This window comes from Erythrolamprus reginae, chromosome 9 (assembly GCF_031021105.1).
Source record: "Erythrolamprus reginae isolate rEryReg1 chromosome 9, rEryReg1.hap1, whole genome shotgun sequence".
NCBI lineage: Eukaryota > Metazoa > Chordata > Lepidosauria > Squamata > Dipsadidae > Erythrolamprus > Erythrolamprus reginae.
In genome coordinates, this window is record NC_091958.1 from 42,169,556 (window position 1) to 42,188,620 (window position 19,065).

The following is a 19,065-nucleotide window of genomic DNA, read 5'->3' on the forward strand; positions in this document are numbered from 1 at the left end:
AAGAGTAGTAGATCCTTGGAACAAACTTCCAGCAGACGTGGTAGATAAATCCACAGTAACTGAATTTAAACATGCCTGGGATAAACATATATCCATCCTAAGATAAAATACAGAAAATAGTATAAGGGCAGACTAGATGGACCATGAGGTCTTTTTCTGCCGTCAGACTTCTATGTTTCTATGTTTCTAATATGGGCTGAACCAACTTTCTGCAATTTGACGTCCCAACATGTCCTGGAATTACTATATGGGTACAATTATGGATCAACCATTTTTAAGTTCAGATGTTTGTGTCCATTTCTCAATTGTGATATGAAGCACTTCTGATTACGTGCAGTACCTATACCTTGATTGCCCTAACTGCACAGCCAACAGTGTCCTGGGATTGACTGACAAGTAGATTGAAACGCTAGCATTTAGTGACAATGCAATAAGGTTGACTTGAGCGTCGCCCTCGCATGCCCAGTCTCTTACAGGGCATGCTGGGAGTTGTAATCCCAGCCCATCTAGAAGAATCAGATTTGGGACGGGCTAAGCCAGATTAATAGGAAAGAAACAGTGAGCAGGGGCCACGTTGGATAGGCCTCGTTTATACTACTGCAATGTGCGCGATTCACTGTGCTTGATTCGATTCACCGATATTGAATGCTGATGAAATAAAGATATACAAGGGACAGAGATATATAGGGCAACCCAAAGTCGGCCTTAAAAACAAGCGGGCACTGGTTTGGAGGGACACGGACACAACTTCCTTCTTTCAACTTCAATGCTGGGAATTTTCTAAACTGAAACTGATTCAAGGGAAACGAAATCTGACCAGGAAGTTCCTGATCCTGCAGAACAGTCCCAAATAGAGGCCCCCTCCTCCTCCACTTGCTGTTCCAAGCCCAGCCCAGCCCAGAGCAAACAAACCACAGCAAGCCTTTGCCATGGCCTGGAAATGAAACAGCCTCAAATTCTGCTTAGCTACACTAGCAGTTAAAATGGTATTTTTCTCCCTTATTTCCTTGGAAGTGTGGGAAGCCTCCCCCCCCCCCTCCATGAAATATTCTGGGGAATATTAAAGAGAGGAGGTCCCGGCGGGTTCCTGGGCTGGGTCCACCTGCTATTCAACAGAAAAGTGACATCACTGCCTCTCCACGTCTCCTCAGCGCCAGAACCAGAACCCAACAGTTACTGCTCACTATACGTTGCCTTTTTGGCCTTACATCTGTATTCCTCATCATTGTTTATTTACATATCCGAACCTTATTTAATTTCCCTTTTTCCAAGCTTTAATCCAGTGGTTCCCAAAGTGGGGGGGTACCACCTCCTGGGGGGGCGGTGGATGACTTATGGGGGCACTAAGAGGCAGGGGTGGGCAGCAGGTGGTAGTGACGGCTGGTTGGCCACGCCCCCCAAATTGGCCCTGTCCTTGCACCCCTACCGCCCATGTCTACCCAATCGCCCCCTCGCTCTTCCCGCCTCCACTCGACGCTTCCGACCCACTCACACCACCCTCGGCCTATGTAACTTGTTGCCCTTTCCCACACGGGCATTGCGCTCACTCCACCGACACCTCACCTCGCCAACCACTCCCCTCGACTTGCCAACGCCTCGGTCGCCGCTTGCTCACCCTGCCCCACCCACTCTCTGCTCCGCCTCTTGCCAGCCTGAAGCGCTGTGGCCCTGGTCTGCCTGCCAGGCAAGCCTGCAAAATCGGGGCCCACCTAGCTGCCCCTGCAACCCTCCACTGTCCCAGTCTGCCTTTCCTACTCCATCCCCTGTGGCCTGCAGCCACGATGTGCTTTCCTGCCTTCCACGGGGCCTTCCCGTTGTCCTCGTGGTCAGTTTATGAAGGCAGCCAAGCAAAAGGCTACTTGGAAGGCAGGAAAGAATGTCGGGGCACTGGCGCAGGGGAGTAACAGCCGGCTCCCTTCCCCGCAGCCCTGCCCTGCATGGCGGCCTTCTACACAGCCTTCCTGCTGACCCCCCCATGCCTGTTTGCCTTCCGAGGTCAGCGTCCAATCCAGGCCAGCCTGGCGAGTGGGTGGGCGGGCAGCCCTTGGAAAAGCAGAGGCTGAGAAACACTCCCCCTCTGCAGGACGATCCAAAGAAGGAAGGGGGATGCTGCAGAAAAGGCCGCCTTCTACCCGTGCTGGCTCAAAAACAGCCCACTGGTTTCTCAACCATCCCCCTGCCTGCTCTCTCTGCAGATCAGCCCAGACGACCACCGGCACCACTCTGGGAAGTCGGACCACGGCGTTGGGTTGGGAGTCAGTGGGCTGCGTCAGAATCCTGCAGAGCTGGCCCGGGAGGCCTGGGTGGAAGGTGCCTTTTTTACGTCATTCCCCCCTCCCCTCTTCAAATCGTCCTGCAGGTCTCTGCCTGTGCAGAAACGGGGCAGGCGGTTTCACAGATGGCAGGGGGGATGCAGAGGGGCAAGAGAAGGCTCAAAAGGCTGCGCTGCCCAGGCCCCACTCGTCCAGCCGATCCACTCCATAGGACGAGACTATTGGCTGCGCCTCCCCACCCAACCTTCCTCGCCTGCCCAGCTCCACCCACCACCAGTTCCTGTGAGCTTTCCAGGAGATGGACGGAGCGCGTGGACCCAGCCGGCACTTGGTTTACCTTCCGGGCAAAGCTTGGAGACCACCCGGCATGCCCATCCTCCAACTCTCCACTTTCTGCCTGCCCCGCACTCCCGGACAGCAGAGGGCAGGGGACACGATGCTGCCGGAGCACGGTTGCCGCCACCGCCCCTCTCGCTTTCCTGGCTTGAGGGGAAAGAAAGAATGAAAACCTGTGACCACAATTGAGGCCAAAATTTTGGTTGCTAAGCAAGAGCGTCGTTAAGTGAGTTAAGTTGTTAGTGAGTTTCACCACATTTTACAAGTTGGCTACACCCACCTGGTCACCTGACCACCAAGCTAGAGAGGTGGAAGTGATTAGGTGGTTCCGCCCCAAATGCCTAATGGACCCATTGGGCTTTCAGTGGGCGCTTGGGTTTTTACCGGACTCATTTATACACAATTATACACAAACTCCAAGTCTACGGAGAGGGGCGGCATACAAATCCAATAAATAATAATTTGGTGGAGGCCTGGAATATGGCTGTGGCAGATTGCGCCTATGCAACCTCTCTATGGGAGTAGATCTGGGAGATCTGCTAGGTTCACCGAGGAACTCAGGGGGTTGAAACACCAGAAGAGACGTCTAGAGGAGCGTTGGAGGGGCAGTAAATCTGGATCTGACAGAGCACTATTAAGTTTTTATATTAAGACTCATTTATTGGCGCGCAAGATGGCAAGATGCGCATATCATTCTGCCTTGATTGCATCAGCGGAATCTCGCCCAGCCGCTCTGTTTAGGGTGACTCACTCACTCCTTAACATGGCGAGAAGGGGGGGGGATGACAAACCCCTGCAGTGGTGAGGATTTTAATACATTTTTCGCAAAGAAAGTTGCTCAGATCTGGACGGACGTGGACTCCCGCCTGGAATGCAGTGTCGACTGACGAGTCAGTTAAAATTTATTTATTTATTTATTCATTCATTCATTCATTTATTGGATTTGTATGCCGCCCCTCTCCGGAGACTCGGGGCGGCTAACAGCAATAATAAGACAGCGTATAACAATAATCCAATACTAAAAAACAAGTAAAACCCATTATAATAAAAAACCAAACATACATACAGACATACCATGCATAAAATTGTAAAGGCCTAGGGGGAAAGGGTATCTCAATTCCCCCATGCCTGGCGGCAGAGGTGGGTTTTAAGTAGCTTACGAAAGGCAAGGAGGGTGGGGGCAATTCTAATCTCTGGGGGAAGTTGGCTCCAGAGACCCGGGGCCGCCACAGAGAAGGCTCTTCCCCTGGGTCCCGCCAAGCGACATTGTTTAGTTGATGGGACCCGGAGAAGACCCACTCTGTGGGACCTGTCTTAGTCCCGTTTGGGGGGAGTTTGACCTGGTGACACCTGATCAAGTGGACCACACCATAGGAGCTGTGAGCAGCACCACCAAACGCAACTACGACAAAGAAAGAAACTCCCCAAACAACCCCAGGCGAAAAGAAAAGGCCAGTCCTGGCCATTGGAACTCGATCCTCAGAGGAACCCGAACCCGCCACCTGCAGACCAAACAACCAAGCCAGAGAGGTATGCTGCCTCCCTGGGGCCAAAATCATAGACGTAGCAGAAAAAGCCACTGAAATAATAAAAGCCATGGACTACTACCCCCTACCATAACTCCACAATATGAAGCAATGACACAAAAAAAAAACAATGCAGAACAACTACAAGCAGCTCGGCAAGAACGTCAAAAACCTGGCTGTGCAAGTAGTCTTCTCATTTGTACCACCAGCAAGGAAACAATGAATCCTAAAAGTAAACCACTGGCTAAAAGGTTGGTGTCACCAAGAACACTTTGGATTCCTAGACCATGGATTGTTATTATTATTATTTATTATTTATTAGATTTGTATGCCGCCCCTCTCCGAAGATTCGGGGCGGCTCACAACAATAAAAACAATATTATAGCCAAACAAATCTAATATTAAAAGAAGCATATAAAACCCTATCATATATTTAAAAACCAAACAGCACATTCATACCAAACATGAAACAAAATATAAAGAAGCCTGGGGGAAAGGTGTCTCAACTCCCCCATGCCTGGTTGTATAAGTGAGTCTTGAGTAATTTACGAAAGACAAGGAGGGTGGGTGCAGTTCTAATCTCCGGGGGAAGTTGATTCTAGAGGGCCGGGGCCGCCACAGAGAAGGCTCTTTCCCTGGGGCCTGCCAAACGACATTGTTTAGTCGACGGGATCCAGAGAAGGCCAACTCTGTGGGACCTTATCGGCTGCTGGGATTCGTGCAGTAGTAGGCGGTTCCGGAGGTACTCTTTACTAGCATTGTACTACCTCCAAAATAGACTATTGGCCAGGGATGTGTTACAAAGCACCAGGACCAGAAGGATTATACTGCAGAGTCCTAAAAAGACCTAGCAGAAGTCATCTCCGAGCCACTTCACCACATCTGCAGCAGGTAGTGTGCTGTACTGCAGGCCACCGAAGCTGACTGTAATCTGTAGTTCAGCAGTTCAAATCGCATCACTGGCTCAAGGTTGACTCAGCCTTCCATCCTTCCAAGGTGGGTAAAATGAGGACCCGGATTGTGGGGGCAATAGGCTGGCTCTGTTAAAAAGTGCTATTGCTAACACGTTGTAAGCCGCCCTGAGTCTAAAGAGAAGGGCGGCATAAAAATCAAACGAACAAATGAACGAATGAATGAATGAATGAATGAATGATTAAATAAATAAATAAATAAATAAATAAATAAATAAATAAATAAACAAACAAACAAACAAATAAATAAATCTTCCACCAATTCTGGAATGCAGGGGAACTATCTGAGGACTGGAAAAAAGATGACATGGGGTCCCCATTTATAAAAAAGGCAAAAAACAGATCCAGGAAGCTATAGACCAATCAGCCTGACATCAATACCTGGGAAAATACTGGAAAAAATAATTAAAAAGCAGATCTAGAAACATCATCTAGAAACAAACCAAGTAACAACCAACAGCCAACATGGATTTGTTAAGAACAAGTCATGCCAAACCAACCTCATTTCATTCTTCAACACTGTGACCAAATCAGTAGACTGAAATGCAGTGAATATACCTGGACTTCAGCAAAACATTTGACAAAGCTAACAAAAAGTGGGATAGACAGCTACACAACCAGATGGATGAACAACTGGCTGACCAACCGCACCCAGCGAGTAGTCTGTGTGACCAAATCAGTAGACCAGTGAAATGCAGTGGACATAATATACTTGGACTTCAGCAACCTCGGCGTCTTGGTGGACAGCCAACTAAATATGAGCCAGCAGTGTGCAGCAGCAGCAGCCGCCAAAAAGGCCAACGCAGTCCTGAGCTGCAATGAAGGATACAATCAAGGACCAGAGAGGTACTAGTACCACCCTATAAAGCCTCAGTTAGGCCACACCTAGAGTTTTGCATCCAGTTTTAGTCACCACACTACAAAAAAGACATTGAGACTCTAGAGAAAGTGCAGAGGAGAGCAACCAGGATGGTTAGGGGGCTGGAGACTACAACATATGAAGAGAGGTTGCAGGAACTGGGCCTGGCTAGTCTAGCAAAGAGAAAGACCAGGGGAGACAGGATAGCAGTCTCCCAATACTTGAGGGGATGGAACAGAGAGAGAGTGTGTGTGTGTCAGGCTGTTCTTCATGGCACCAGAAGGCCAGACAAGGAATAATTGGTGGAAATTGATGGAGAGGTTCAACCTGGAAATAAGGAGGAACTTTCTGAAGGTAAGAGTGATCAACCAGTGGAACAATTTGCCATCCAAGGTTGTGAGAGCCCCAACACTTGTGACCTTCAAGGGGAGATTAGACTGCCATCTGGCTCAAATGGTGTAGGAACTCCTGCTTGAGCGCGCGTGGTGTGTGTGTGTGTGTTTGTGTGTACTAGTTGACCTACAAGGTCCCTTCCAACTCTAATAATAAATAAATAAATACACAAAGGACCTCAGAAAGGAGGAAAAGAATATATTTTCTAGCATACAGCCCAGAGCTTTGTCAGGGGTGCTATGATCTCACACTACGTTGCTGAGAATACACATTTAAAGTACTTTAAATGGTTTTTATCCCAGACATGTTTAAATTCAGTTACTGTGGATTTACCAACCACGTCTGCTGGAAGTTTGTTTCAAGTATCTACTACTTTCAGTAAAATAATATTTTCTCACGTTGCTTCTGATCTTTCCCCCAACTAACCTCAGATTGTGCCCCCTTGTTCTTGTGTTCATTTTCCTATTAAAAACACTTCACTCCTGGACCTTATTTAACCCTTTAACATATTTAAATGTTTCGATCATGTCCCCCCTTTCCCTTCTGTCCTCCAGACTATACAGATTGAGTTCATTAAGTCTTTCCTGATAGGTTTTATGCTTAAGACCTTCCACCATTTTGTAGCCCGTCTTTGGACCCGTTCAATTTTGTCAATATCTTTTTGTAGGTGAAGTCTCCAGAACTGAACACAGTTTTTAAATGATGGGGTTTTTAGCTGTTTTTTAATATTAGATTTGTTTCCGTTGTAATATTGTTATTATTATTGTTGTGAGCCGCCTCAAGTCTTCGGAGAGGGGCGGCATACAAATCTAATAAATTATTATTATTAATTATTATTACTTTGCTCAGCTACTTGGCAATTAGCCTGGAGGCTTTTACCTTTGGGGTTGGCACATTAGCTTACAAGGGAGCTTATCTCAACAGCAATAACAAAAGGTGAGTAAGGTTACACTCTGTGTATGCCCTAGTCCTTTCACTACCAATACCTCTAAAGTGATCTTAAAGTGATTTAAACTCAATGCCCAGCAACCCCTTGTGTTTAACCAGTGGAGACTTACTTCCAAGCAGTTTAACCCTTTCGCCTAAGGAGTCATTGCTGAATGTGGACAGTTTTCAAGATGACAACCTGCTTTTTAGGCCTGAAGGACCCATTGTGACACAACTCATTTCAGCAAGATGATAGACAGGAGTCAGCAGAGGGGAGAAGACAAAGGTTTTCAGTCAGTTAAGATCACATCAAGGTTTTAGGGGAGTTTGAGAATTCTCCCTGTTTGAGGTAACATCGGTGTGACTTTGCTGCCACCTTCAGGAGACTTCCTGCATTACTGCAGGAACCATATCCCACCTGAGACCCCAGGACTCCCCAAAGGTTCACACACACACACCCCCCACACACACAGCTGCAATGGAGGAGAAAGGCAAAAGGAAAAGGCGCCACTTGATGCTGGTGTTCTACTGGGTGAAGAAGAGGGTCCCAGAGAAGAAGCTGTGCCCCATGCCTGCCAATCCCTACCTACCCTCCCCTTCTTGGAAGGAGCCCCACGTTTCCCCCTACTTCACCAGGAGCAAGGCCAGGCCCCCCCACCCCAGGAGGAGCACCAGGTACAAAGTCCCTCCGGAGGAGAAGACGACCATCTATTCCATACCTTCAAACTCTCTTTTCGCCCGGAGGAAGAGCTACAGGCGTTACAAGCGGAGGAGGCCAAAGAGAGCGAGCACAGAGGTAAGAGGGAAAAACAGGAAATAGAAATTGGGGGGGGGGGGGTTTGAGGAATTTATTTATTTATTTTATTTATTTATTGGATTTGTATGCCGCCCCTCTCCGGAGACTCGGGGCGGCAAACAGCAACAATAAAACAGTGTACAATAGTAATCCAATACTAAAACGATTAAAAACCCATTATAATAAAAACCAAACAGATATACCATGCATAAAATTGTAAAGGCCTAGGGGGAAAGAGTATCTCAATTCCCCCATGCCTGGCGGCAGAGGTGGGTTTTAAGTAGCTTACGAAAGGCAAGGAGGGTGAGGGCAATTCTAATCTCTGGGGGGAGTTGGTTCCAGAGGGCCGGGGCCGCCACAGAGAAGGCTCTTCCCCTGGGTCCCGCCAAGCGACGTTGTTTAGTCAACGGGACCCGGAGAAGATCCACTCTGTGGGCCCTAACTGGTCGCTGGGATTCGTGCGGCAGAAGGCAGTCCCTGAGATAATCAGGTCCGGTGCCATGAAGGGCTTTATAGGTCATAACCAACACTTTGAATTGTGACCGGAAACTGATCGGCAACCAATGCAGACTGCGGAGTGTTGGTGTAACATGGGCATATTTGGGAAAGCCCATGATTGCTCTCACAGCTGCATTCTGCACGATCTGAAGTTTCCGAACATTTTTCAAAGGTAGCCCCATGTAGAGAGCGTTACACTAGTCGACCCTCGAGGTGATGAGGGCATGAGTGACTGTGAGCAGTGACTCCCGGTCCAAGTAGGGTCGCAACTGGTGCACAAGACTGAAGTCCAAAGCCTTTGATGGGTCATAGATTGGAGCTGGCTGATGGGCAAGAGGGAGGGGGGGACATGTCATTTGTGGTGGTGGAGTTTGCCTGCCGGTGCCTCTTTCTTCCTCGGCCCTGGGACTCCCTTCTTCGGGCTGATGGGCTGCATGGTATGTGACAAGGACAACAGGGAGAGCGCTAAGCATCCTCCTCAGCCTAAAAATGCCAGGGGACTGCACCACTCCCCCCCCCCCCCCCAATAAATTATTTTCCTACATTTTATAGAAACCGTCCCTGGATCCAGCCGAGTTGAATAACTCCAGGCCAGTCTCCAACCTGCCCTTTCTGGGAAAGGTTGTTGAGAAGGTTGTTGCACTCCAGCTCCAACGGTCTTTGGATGAGGGCCGATTATCTGGACCCTTTTCAGTCTGGCTTCAGGACCGGTCACAGCATGGTAACCGGTTTGGTCGTGCTGATGGATGATCTCTGGCAGGCCCGGAATAGGGATCATTTCTCTATCCTGGTGCTTCTTGACCTCTCAGTGGCCTTCAATACCATCGGCTATGTTATCCTTCTGCGATGGCTAGAAGGGTTGGGAGTGGGAGACACTGTTTTACGTTGGTTCTCCTCATATCTCTCCGGTCATTCGCAGTCGGTGTTATTGACCAGTCCTGAAATCGGATTGAAAGGAATCTAGGTAATTGGCTTCTTCCAAGGACCGTTGGAGTTGGTGTGCCACCACCTTCTCAACAACCTTACCCAAAAAGGGCAGGTTGGAGACTGGCCTAGAGTTCTTCAATTTGGCTGGATCCAAGGACAGTTTCTTGAGAAGGAGTCACACCACAGTCTCTCCTTCGGAGGCTGCAGGAATGACTCCTCACTCAAGGAAGCATTAATCAATGCTTGGATCCAGCTGTGTGTCACCTCCTAACTGGCCGAGACCAGCCAGGAGGGCCACGGGTCCAGTGAGCAGCTGCATACATAGAATTAGCTCCAGGACACACTGATCAAAACTTAGGAACAGCTTACCTCCCATAGCTGTAGGTGCTCCATTGCTGGTGGTCTTCAAGAAAAGATTTGTCCAGGATGTAAGGACTCCTGCCCTAGGCGGCCACTTGAGTTAGCAAATCTCCAAGATACCTTCCAGCCCTGTTCCAAGGAATATCCATGTGCAAAAGAAATTCAACAATTTTAATGGAGCTAATCCAAAATAAATGGCCTGCAGATTATTAATTAATGTATTATTAATTAATAATTATTAATATATATATATACGTTTTCAAGTTATAAAATAAGAATTTAAAATGCAATATTATATACTATAAACCACAAACTACATGTTATTGATTAAACCATTGCTTATAATACCACTAAGAACAAAAAGGAGACTGTCAATTGAGCTAGCCTCAGGAGGGGAGGGGAGATATTCCATATGCTCGTCTTTTAATTTCGTGTGTGTATTATATATTGGTTAGATGTAAATTTACTGTTAGTCATTATTGTTTAAATGTTTATATGTAAATTAAAAATTATTTAAAAAATTATTATTAATAATTATTAAGCATGTATAATGCTACATTATACATATATTGTTATAATTAAGCATTAATGTAGCAATAATTGTTTTTGCTAATTAGGGTTATGATATTATAAACAGGGATAATAATAATAATAATAATAATAATAATTTATTAGATTTGTATGCTGCCCCTCTCCGAAAACTCAGGGCGGCTCACAAATAATAATAATAATAATAATAATAATAATAATAATAATAATAATAATAATAAATTATTAGATTTGTATGCCGCCCCTCTCCGAAGACTCGGAGTTGCAACTTGTGCTACAACTATTCCAGCATGAAGTATTTTAAGGTGGGTAGAGAAATTGAAATGCCCAGAGGAGAAAGCAACAAGAATCATTGCCAGTCATTGCTTGATTTGTAGAAATAGTTGACAAACATACACAAAGGAAAAACAGAACACCACACACACTTTTAAAAAAATTATTGTTTTAACTTGAACACCTAAAAAACCCTAAATGAATAATTTAAGATTTAATTTCACTATAATTCCTGGTTGGTTGATTTTTATTTTTGGTCTTTCTATATTCTTTCCTACATTTTTGGGGGGGTAACCAATTTCTCACAAGCTAAATTGAAAACAAAAGTACAGCTACCTAGATAGGCTTCTTACATAAATCCCTTTGTGAGATAGATGGGCCGTTTTGACATTTGATAAATAGTACGGGTAGTAAGTGAATTGGTTGGGATCAGACCATACCCACCAGGCATTAAATCCTTGGTTGACAACCGCAGGGATTCTGCACATAGTTAAGCTGAAATCACATAAACCTCAAGGAGTGCTGGCATACTGGCAATTAATTAAAAATCTGGTCCTGACCTCCTCCTGGATGTCCTTTTAAGTACTCAAGGAGTGCAAATATATTCATATATATATATTTTATATATGTGTGTGTGTGTATCTATATATTATATCACATGTTTTTTGCTGAAATTTTAAAATTAAGGGAGACTAGGATGGCACCATTTCAGCCTTGTTCTGGCCTCATAAATATATACAGCTTGCCCACAACAGTCTTCTCAAGGCTACTCACACACATCTTCTTAAGTCTTCTTTTTGGTTCTGTTGGCCAAGCCCCAATCTGGGGTTTGCTTACCCAGCACAAGAACCAATCAACAACCCACTGCCAAGGAAAGTGGAAATGCATCATTTTGTTTCTGATCAGAAAGGAAAGGAGCTGGGAGCAGCACTGAGCAGGACTGGCATTCTGTTTCAAGATACAGGAAATTCAAAACAGCAATACAATAATTGGTTACAATTTTCTTATCAACATAGCCCGTATGCAAGTAATGTGGTTCAGTGCACAACAGTGGACAAGTCATGCTTGTTCAGAGATTCTTAGAATGGCCTGTACCACCTTAACCCCTGCTAGCCCCTCAATACAAGCTTCAACAAACTGCTAGGCGCGCATCCTGTGCACCCTGTGTTATGGTTTCTCTGCAGGGTCTGTTTTCATGTTTCTTATCAAGCGTGCAGATTTTGTTCTGATCTAGAAACATAGAAGATTGACGGCAGAAAAAGACCTCATGGTCCATCTAGTCTGCCCTTATTCTATTTCCTGTATTTTATCTTAGGATGGATATATGTTTATCCCAGGCATGTTTAAATTCAGTTACTGTAAATTTACCAACCACGTCTGCTGGAAGTTTGTTCCAAGGATCTACTACTCTTTCATTAAAATAATATTTTATCATGTTGCTTTTGATCTTTCCCACAAATCTAGTTAAGCTGCTGGCAGATTCCTGTTCTGAGTCTCTGTGCAGACAAGACAAAATCAGACTAAACAGAATTGAAATGTTCCTTTTTAAATGAAGTGCTTTCAAGGTTGGGGTCTCAGGCCCTCAATCCTTTGCTCGTGCTCACTGCCTTCTGAATCCATAGGTAGAAATAGTGTAGAAATGACTTTCCTGGTCTTGTGGTACCAACTCTGCTACTTTGCACTGAAGTACCAGCTCAGGATGTAAGTACAAAAGGGCAGAGCTTGCAATGAAGGTTTCTTCACTTCCACATCAATGTATTAGGAGCCAACGCATACTCCGAACCCTAAGCCTGAACTTTTCAAAGCATGGTGCCATACTACTGGCCAGAGCATACCAAACTTTCACCAGACCAGTCCTTGAATACAGCTCATCTGTCTGGAACCCACACCGCATTTCAGACATAAATACATTAGAAAGTGTCCAGAGATACTTTACTAGAAGAGCCCTCCACTTCTCCACCCACAACAGACTTACAATCCTAGGCTAAGAAAGCTTAGAACTACGTCACCTTAAACATGACCTAAGCACAGCGCATAAAATAATCTGCTACAATGTCCTTCCTGTCAACGACTACTTCAGCTTCAACCACAACAACACACAAGCACACAACAGATACAAACTCAAAGTAAACTCCGATTCTCTGGAGAGGGGCGGCATACAAATCTAATAAATAATAATAATTAATAATTATCGGTACCCATCTTACATAAACTATGTTATATCCATGTATACTACCAATAGGTACTTGACAAATAATAAACAAACAAATAACCACCCACCCAGCCTCTGGGCCTGGCTTTGAATTCGCTTCCTGGACAAGCAGAGCCCTAAATCTCCGTCTCGTCCCTTCCCTGAGAGCCAAAGGCACCGGAGAGCATCCCGGCCCTTCTGCCGCTCTGGCTCTCTCGGGTCGCAGAGGTTCAATTCCCGCATCCGACCTTTCGCTCCCACCGTCACCATGGCAACGGCGGCGGTCCGTGCCCGGATAGGCCGCCTCCGACCCGGCGTGCCTTGCGCGCGGGCAAAATGGCGGCGCCCAGTCCCAGCTCGGGACGGGCTTTCCCCTTCCCGGGCTCTCCAAAGGAGTCTCTCGCGAACGAGGAGTTGCCGTCGGAGGAGAAAAGGCGGAAGAAGCCGCCCTGCCGGGCTTGTACGGACTTCAGGAGCTGGATGCGGGACCAGAAGAAGCAGGCGGCGCCGGTGAGGACCCGGTGGAGTGTGTGTGTGGGGGGGGTGTTCATACATTTTTGGCGCTGAAAGCTGGGCACGGAGTCCCGCTGATGGCCGGCAGAGGGCGCTCCATGGGGATCCAGGCCTGTTTATTGTCAATACAGTATTGGAAATCTAAGAAAATAAACCGTTTTCTGAGGTCTCTTTGATCCCGCAGACACGGAAGGCCTCGTGGTTTCGCGTCCTCCTCCCCCCCTTTGTCCGAAGGCTGCCCTGCAAGGGCGGGAGTTTCCACGCTCTGCCTTGGCTGGAACCGCTCGGGAGGCTTCGGGGTTCCTCCGCGGCGCCTCCATCGCCCGGGCGGAGTCCGAGAGTCTTTGCGGCCGGGGGAGGGCACGGACCATTGGAGGGGGGGCTGTCAGGGACCATCCGCTGGACAGTCAGCGCCTGAGATTCCCAGATTCCGCCCGAGGTTCCTGCCGGGGCCGCGTCTCCGTGACGGCGCCTCTTGACTGGGGCTGCGTCCTCGGGAGGGGAGTCGGGGCAGACCCTCCTCTTGGCCGAAGGAGGGGCAGTGAGAGAGCAGAGAAGGCGAAGGCCTCCCCGCCCCCCGGAGCCTGACTTCAGGGACACACACACACCCGCCTCCCTTACCTGAGGTGGTCTTGTCGATGGTCCTAGAGCCGGCATGGCCAGGTACCCCAAGTGCAGGGCCGGCTGGGGCTTCCCAGCAAAGTGGTACCTATTAATCTACTCCCATGTGCTAGATGGGCAGGATGTGGTGGGGAGGATGGGAGCTCAGATTGTTGCACAGCACTCTGGGGACCCCCAGTGGCTTTGTCTCAAGCAATAAGCACTTCCAATGCTATTAATTTCAGTGGAGGTAAAAAAAACCTTACAGGTAACATTGCTATGGGGATAAGCTTTGGTGTGTGGCTTTTGTTCTGGATGAGTAGGGGCATCCTGTGAGAAGAGCTCCGTGAATCCGAGGAGGAGCAGAAATAATAATTAATAATACTAATAATAATAATTTATTAGATTTGTATGGCGCCCCACTCCGGGCGGCTCACAACAGTAATACAATATACAAATCCAATGTTAAAAGCAAAAACAGTTTAAAAACCCTTTAATTAAAAACAATCATACAACCCATATGCATGGTATGTATGTACCGGTATGTATGTATGTTTGGTTTTTATATTAATAGATTTTTAATCATTTCTAATACCAAATTACTATTGTACACTGTTTTATTGTCGCTGTTAGCCGCCCCGAGTCTCCGGAGAGGGGCGGCATACAAATCCTATAAATAAATAAATAAACCCAAACAAACCATACATAAAACGGAGCAGCCGAGGGGAATCAATTTCCCCATGCCTGGCAATAAAGGTGGGTTTTCAGGAGTTTGCGAAAGGCAAGGAGGGTGGGGGGGGGCAGTTCTAATCTCCAGGGGGGAGTTGATTCCAGAGGGTCGGGGCCGCCACGGAGAAGGCTCTTCCCCTGGGTCCCGCCAAACGGCATTGTTTTGTCGAGGGGACCCGGAGAAGGCCAACTCTGTGGGACTTAATCGGTCGCCGGGATTTGTGCGGCAGAAGGCAGTCCCGAAGGTATTCTTGTCTGGTGCCATGAAGGGCTTTATAGGTCATAACCAACACTTTTAATAGTGACCGGAAACTGATCGGCAGCCAATGCAGACTGCGGAGTGTTGATGTGACATGGGCATATCTGGGAAAGCCCATAATTGCTCTCGTAGCTGCATTCTGCACATCTGAAGTTTCCAAACACTTTTCAAAGGTAGCCCCATGTAGAGAGCGTTACAGTAGAACCTCGAGGTGATGAGGGCATGAGTGACTGTGAGCAGTGACTCCCGGTCCAAATAGGACCGCAACTGATGCACCAGGCAAACCTGGGCGAACGCCCCCCACAGCCACAGCCGAAAGATGGTGTTGAGAGGCCAGTTCACTTCCTGGCCTCTCAGGTTTCATCTTCTGAGAACCTCCACCAGGAATCTCCTATATTGTGAAATTTGCTTCAGGTGTTGCATGCATTGTAGTCAATTTGCCTTCTCTCACTTGCATTGTGTTCTTCCAACTAGGAAACAAATGCCCAGGAATCACCATCTAATTGCCCCCTAGACAGAGAAGAACTGGGAAAATGTTCGTGGTCATTTCTACACACGATGGCAGCATATTATCCTAATCGGCCCAGTAAAATTCAGCAGCAAGAAATGATACAGTTTATCCAATTATTTTCCAAAGTTTTTCCTTGTGATGAATGTGGAGAAGATTTCAGGAATAGGTGAGGATTGTTGTTGTTTTTTTGAATGCCCAAAATTTAAGTATCATTTATTTTAAAGAAATTAACTTTCTGCTATGAGATGATTTAATTTTAACATAGTAAAAATTCTGTTTCTGGGAATTGTTTATTCTGTGGAAAATAAGCAGACCTGAATCTTTTTAACAATGAACTATTAAAAAAAGGTGAATTTGCCACTACTATTTGTAGCTAATAAGCTGCTCATGCATTTAATGTTTCTTTAATGGAAACATTTACATTAAGTCCGGATGATGTCATTAAGCCCCAATCTTGAATCTAGTGCAGGAGTCAGATATTTTCTTCTTCCGCTTTTTATGACCCTGTAATCCTCTGATTTGGGGTGGGGGTGAGGTGACTGAATGGAGCTGAGTTGCACATGATACAGGAAATAAATTACATAAAAGTATATTCTTGAGTGAAGCAGAAAGAAATCCATGATGGGGATAATCACATTTCATAACTATTTCAGCTGTCTATTTCAAAGCAGGACCTTGTGATGAAGTGAGGTGGACTTCAAAATAAAATGGCAACCAATTGCATTTGGTTTCTTTTGACACAGAATACGAAAAAACCAACCTGATGCCAGCAACAGACGTAATTTGACACAGTGGTTTTGCCAGATTCATAATGAAGTAAATAAGAAGCTGGGGAAACCTGAATTTGACTGCTCTCTCGTAGACCAACGATGGCGAGATGGATGGAAGGATGGATCCTGTGATTAGATCTGCTGGATATTTTTTCCAACTTGATTTTTAAAAAAATCAACAAAACACCCCCAAAGCAATCCATTATGGACCTTTCCTAGAGACAAAATTGTGCGTTTCTTATTAATAGAGGTGATAGAAACAGGTGAAGGGCTTTGATATGTATTTTCCATTTCTGGTTTTAAAAATGTGATATTGAACAGATCTCTGTAATAATTTTCATTACAGAGCCTCTACCTGTTGCTCTTTTCCTGACCACTTGAATCATTTCAAATGCTGCCTTCAGAAGCCTTGAAGAACCCATTCTGAACCTGAAGACATTGTGCTTTCTCAGCTCAGTGCTGAATTAATCCCTGAAAATCTGAGATGGCCCATCTGCCATTTCAAATTTGCAGCCTTCCTCTGAGCCCAGCATCATTTGCCTTTATTGTCTTGCTTGCATTTTTGTGTTCAGCAGATTTTCCCCTTCTCAAACTCTATAATACTTTCAATTCTTTTTTTTAAAATGCTATAATATAAATTGCTAGAACACTTTGTCTGCTTACATTTCTGCAGCATATATACAATAGAACAGGGACTCCTTTGAGGTGTGAGCAAAGGGTATCCTCTGTTTATTTTCGTTTTGGCCAGACTCACAAAGAGGACAATCTAGATTAATTTACTTTTGATTAATGAAATAAACCATAGAAATAATGAGGTCATGTTATGTATCAAAATGCACAGCTCTTGGGAATGGGGGGTTGTGAAGGTTGTGTTCATTCTTCAGTAAATTGCCAAGTTCCCATTTCTAGTAAGTGTTCTTTTTAATCTATCTGAACTTTTTTTTTCTCATGACCTGGAAGCAAAAAACAAATGTGCTCTGAGATACCACCTTGAGGGTGAATCATGTTTTATGGTAGAGCAGGCAGGCTACAATAAACTACCAATAGTTGCCTTATGAGGAAAAGCAGAAGGTTGAAGTGAAGAAATGTGAAGAAAATTTTTCCTTTCAACTTCTACTGTACACCGCAATGTATAAGATCACAAATGAAATTCAAACTGATTAAAGTGATAAATGTTTGAGGCATTGTTTGTTTATATGTAACCATGTTTATATATCCGTTTTTGATAAGCTACTTCTGGAAAGAAATTTATGGTTTGCAAGAATTTACTTGGTTTATCTGAATATGAGAAACTTTGGCTTGGATTTACAACATTTAACAGAAAAGATAAGTATCAGACCCTGTTAATTATAATTATAGATTGATGAATTTATTTTCGGGTGTTTCCTGACCTATTAAATTTGAGGGTCCTACTTGGAAGAGATACGTTAGCCTGAATATTTTCATTTTATAGGGGTTGGTTAAGGTCTGGGTTTATTGCTCAAGCAAAGCAGGTCCCATTAATTAATGCAAAGGGAGTAAACATGCTGCTTGGCAGGCAAAGCACAGTGAAGAACAAATCTTCCAGTCTTTCTTTACTCTGCTTCAGTATCTGGAAACGTGCGGCTGAGAAATAAGGCTGATAATGGTCCTTCTGATCCTCATCAAAGGATGTCCTTAGAAGCATTTAAAAGGGCAGCCATGCCCTGTGGCCAAGGATTTGGCAGCTGTATTACTAAAATCAAATGGATATTTGATGAAGGAAAGGTCTAACATTTTGCATCTGATATAATAAAAGTCAAATTTCTGCTGGCAGATGTGTGGTATGCTTTTCATCGGTAAAAAAAATATTTAAATGCCCGAGGGCAATTTTAAGTATCTCAGAATTAATTTATTTTTGTGCTTGTTAATCAAATAAAAGTAAATATTCAATTGTTTTCCTCTCCATTTTTTAAAAGTAAATATTTTCCCAATGTTTTAGTTCCTACCGGTGTTGGGGTCAGAATATTAACTTTATCTCTTCAGATAATCCGTATCATTCAAGGATGATTGACGTACTGAGTTGAAAACAAGCTTGCAAGGAATATCAAGCGATAGAATAGATAGGCTGGGTTGGAAGAAAAACATCCTGGAAGATGACAGTGGCAAATTGCTTCTGTACTGTTGGCAAGAAAACTGGGTGGCTCCCTTCCATCCCTAGGAGATCTGCCTGACCTGCAGGAGAATGACTTACAAAAAACAGTTTTGCCAAATTCTCCATATACATTCAGCAAGTATTCAGGTCCCCTTCACTTTTGTCAATTTTGTTATGCTGCAGCCTGATGCCACAATTGAAGTTCATTTTTTTCCCTCATTAATCTATATTCAGTACATCACAATGACAAAGTGAAAACAGATTTTTAGAAATGTCTGTGAATTTATCAAAAATTTAAAAAATTGAAATGTCACATTGGCATAAGTCGGAGGTCTCCAAACTTGGCAACTTTAAGATTTATGGACTTAAAGCGTATCTGGCTGGAGAATTCTGGGAGTTGAAGTCCACAAGTCTTAAAGTTGCCAAGTTTGGAGACCCCTGGCACAAGTGTTCAGATCCTTTGCAACAACCTCTGAAATTTAGCTCCGGTGTCTCCCATACTTTGAGCTTTAGTGTATAGGCATCTCTGAACCTTTTATGGCTGACTCTGCATCGGCTTCCTATGGCCTCTGTTTTATCCCTGACTTCTCCTTTCACACCACAGTGGGTAGTCCTGGACCTGTGACCATAATTGAGTCCCAAAATTCTGTTGCTAAATGAGATGGCTGTTGAGCGAATTTTGCTAACTTTT

General features: G+C 45.2%; 2 protein-coding genes across 4 annotated transcripts in view; one reads left to right on the forward strand and one right to left on the reverse strand.

Moving 5' to 3' along the window:
* NOXO1 (NADPH oxidase organizer 1) overlaps positions 1-13,172 on the reverse strand; it is a 28,091-nt gene extending 14,919 nt beyond the window's left edge. The window contains exons 1-3 of one of the 3 annotated variants that reach the window (XM_070760960.1): positions 12,969-13,149; positions 9,876-9,995; positions 2,611-2,756 (exon numbers count right to left, since the gene is read on the reverse strand). In XM_070760960.1, coding sequence (XP_070617061.1) covers positions 2,611-2,756; positions 9,876-9,882 — 153 coding nt within the window. In that variant the 5' untranslated portion in view covers positions 9,883-9,995; positions 12,969-13,149. Of the gene's footprint in view, positions 1-2,610; positions 2,757-9,875; positions 9,996-12,968 lie in introns of all 3 variants that reach the window. The other 2 variants (XM_070760962.1, XM_070760959.1) reach the window with 2 other exon arrangements.
* A 15-nt stretch (positions 13,173-13,187) lies between these two features.
* GFER (growth factor, augmenter of liver regeneration) lies at positions 13,188-18,172 on the forward strand. The gene is made up of 3 exons (XM_070760976.1): positions 13,188-13,389; positions 15,455-15,657; positions 16,235-18,172. Exons 1-3 carry the CDS (start codon positions 13,216-13,218, stop codon positions 16,395-16,397), a joined length of 540 nt encoding a protein of 179 aa, XP_070617077.1. The 5' UTR covers positions 13,188-13,215; the 3' UTR covers positions 16,398-18,172.
* The last annotated feature ends 893 nt before the right edge of the window (positions 18,173-19,065 follow it).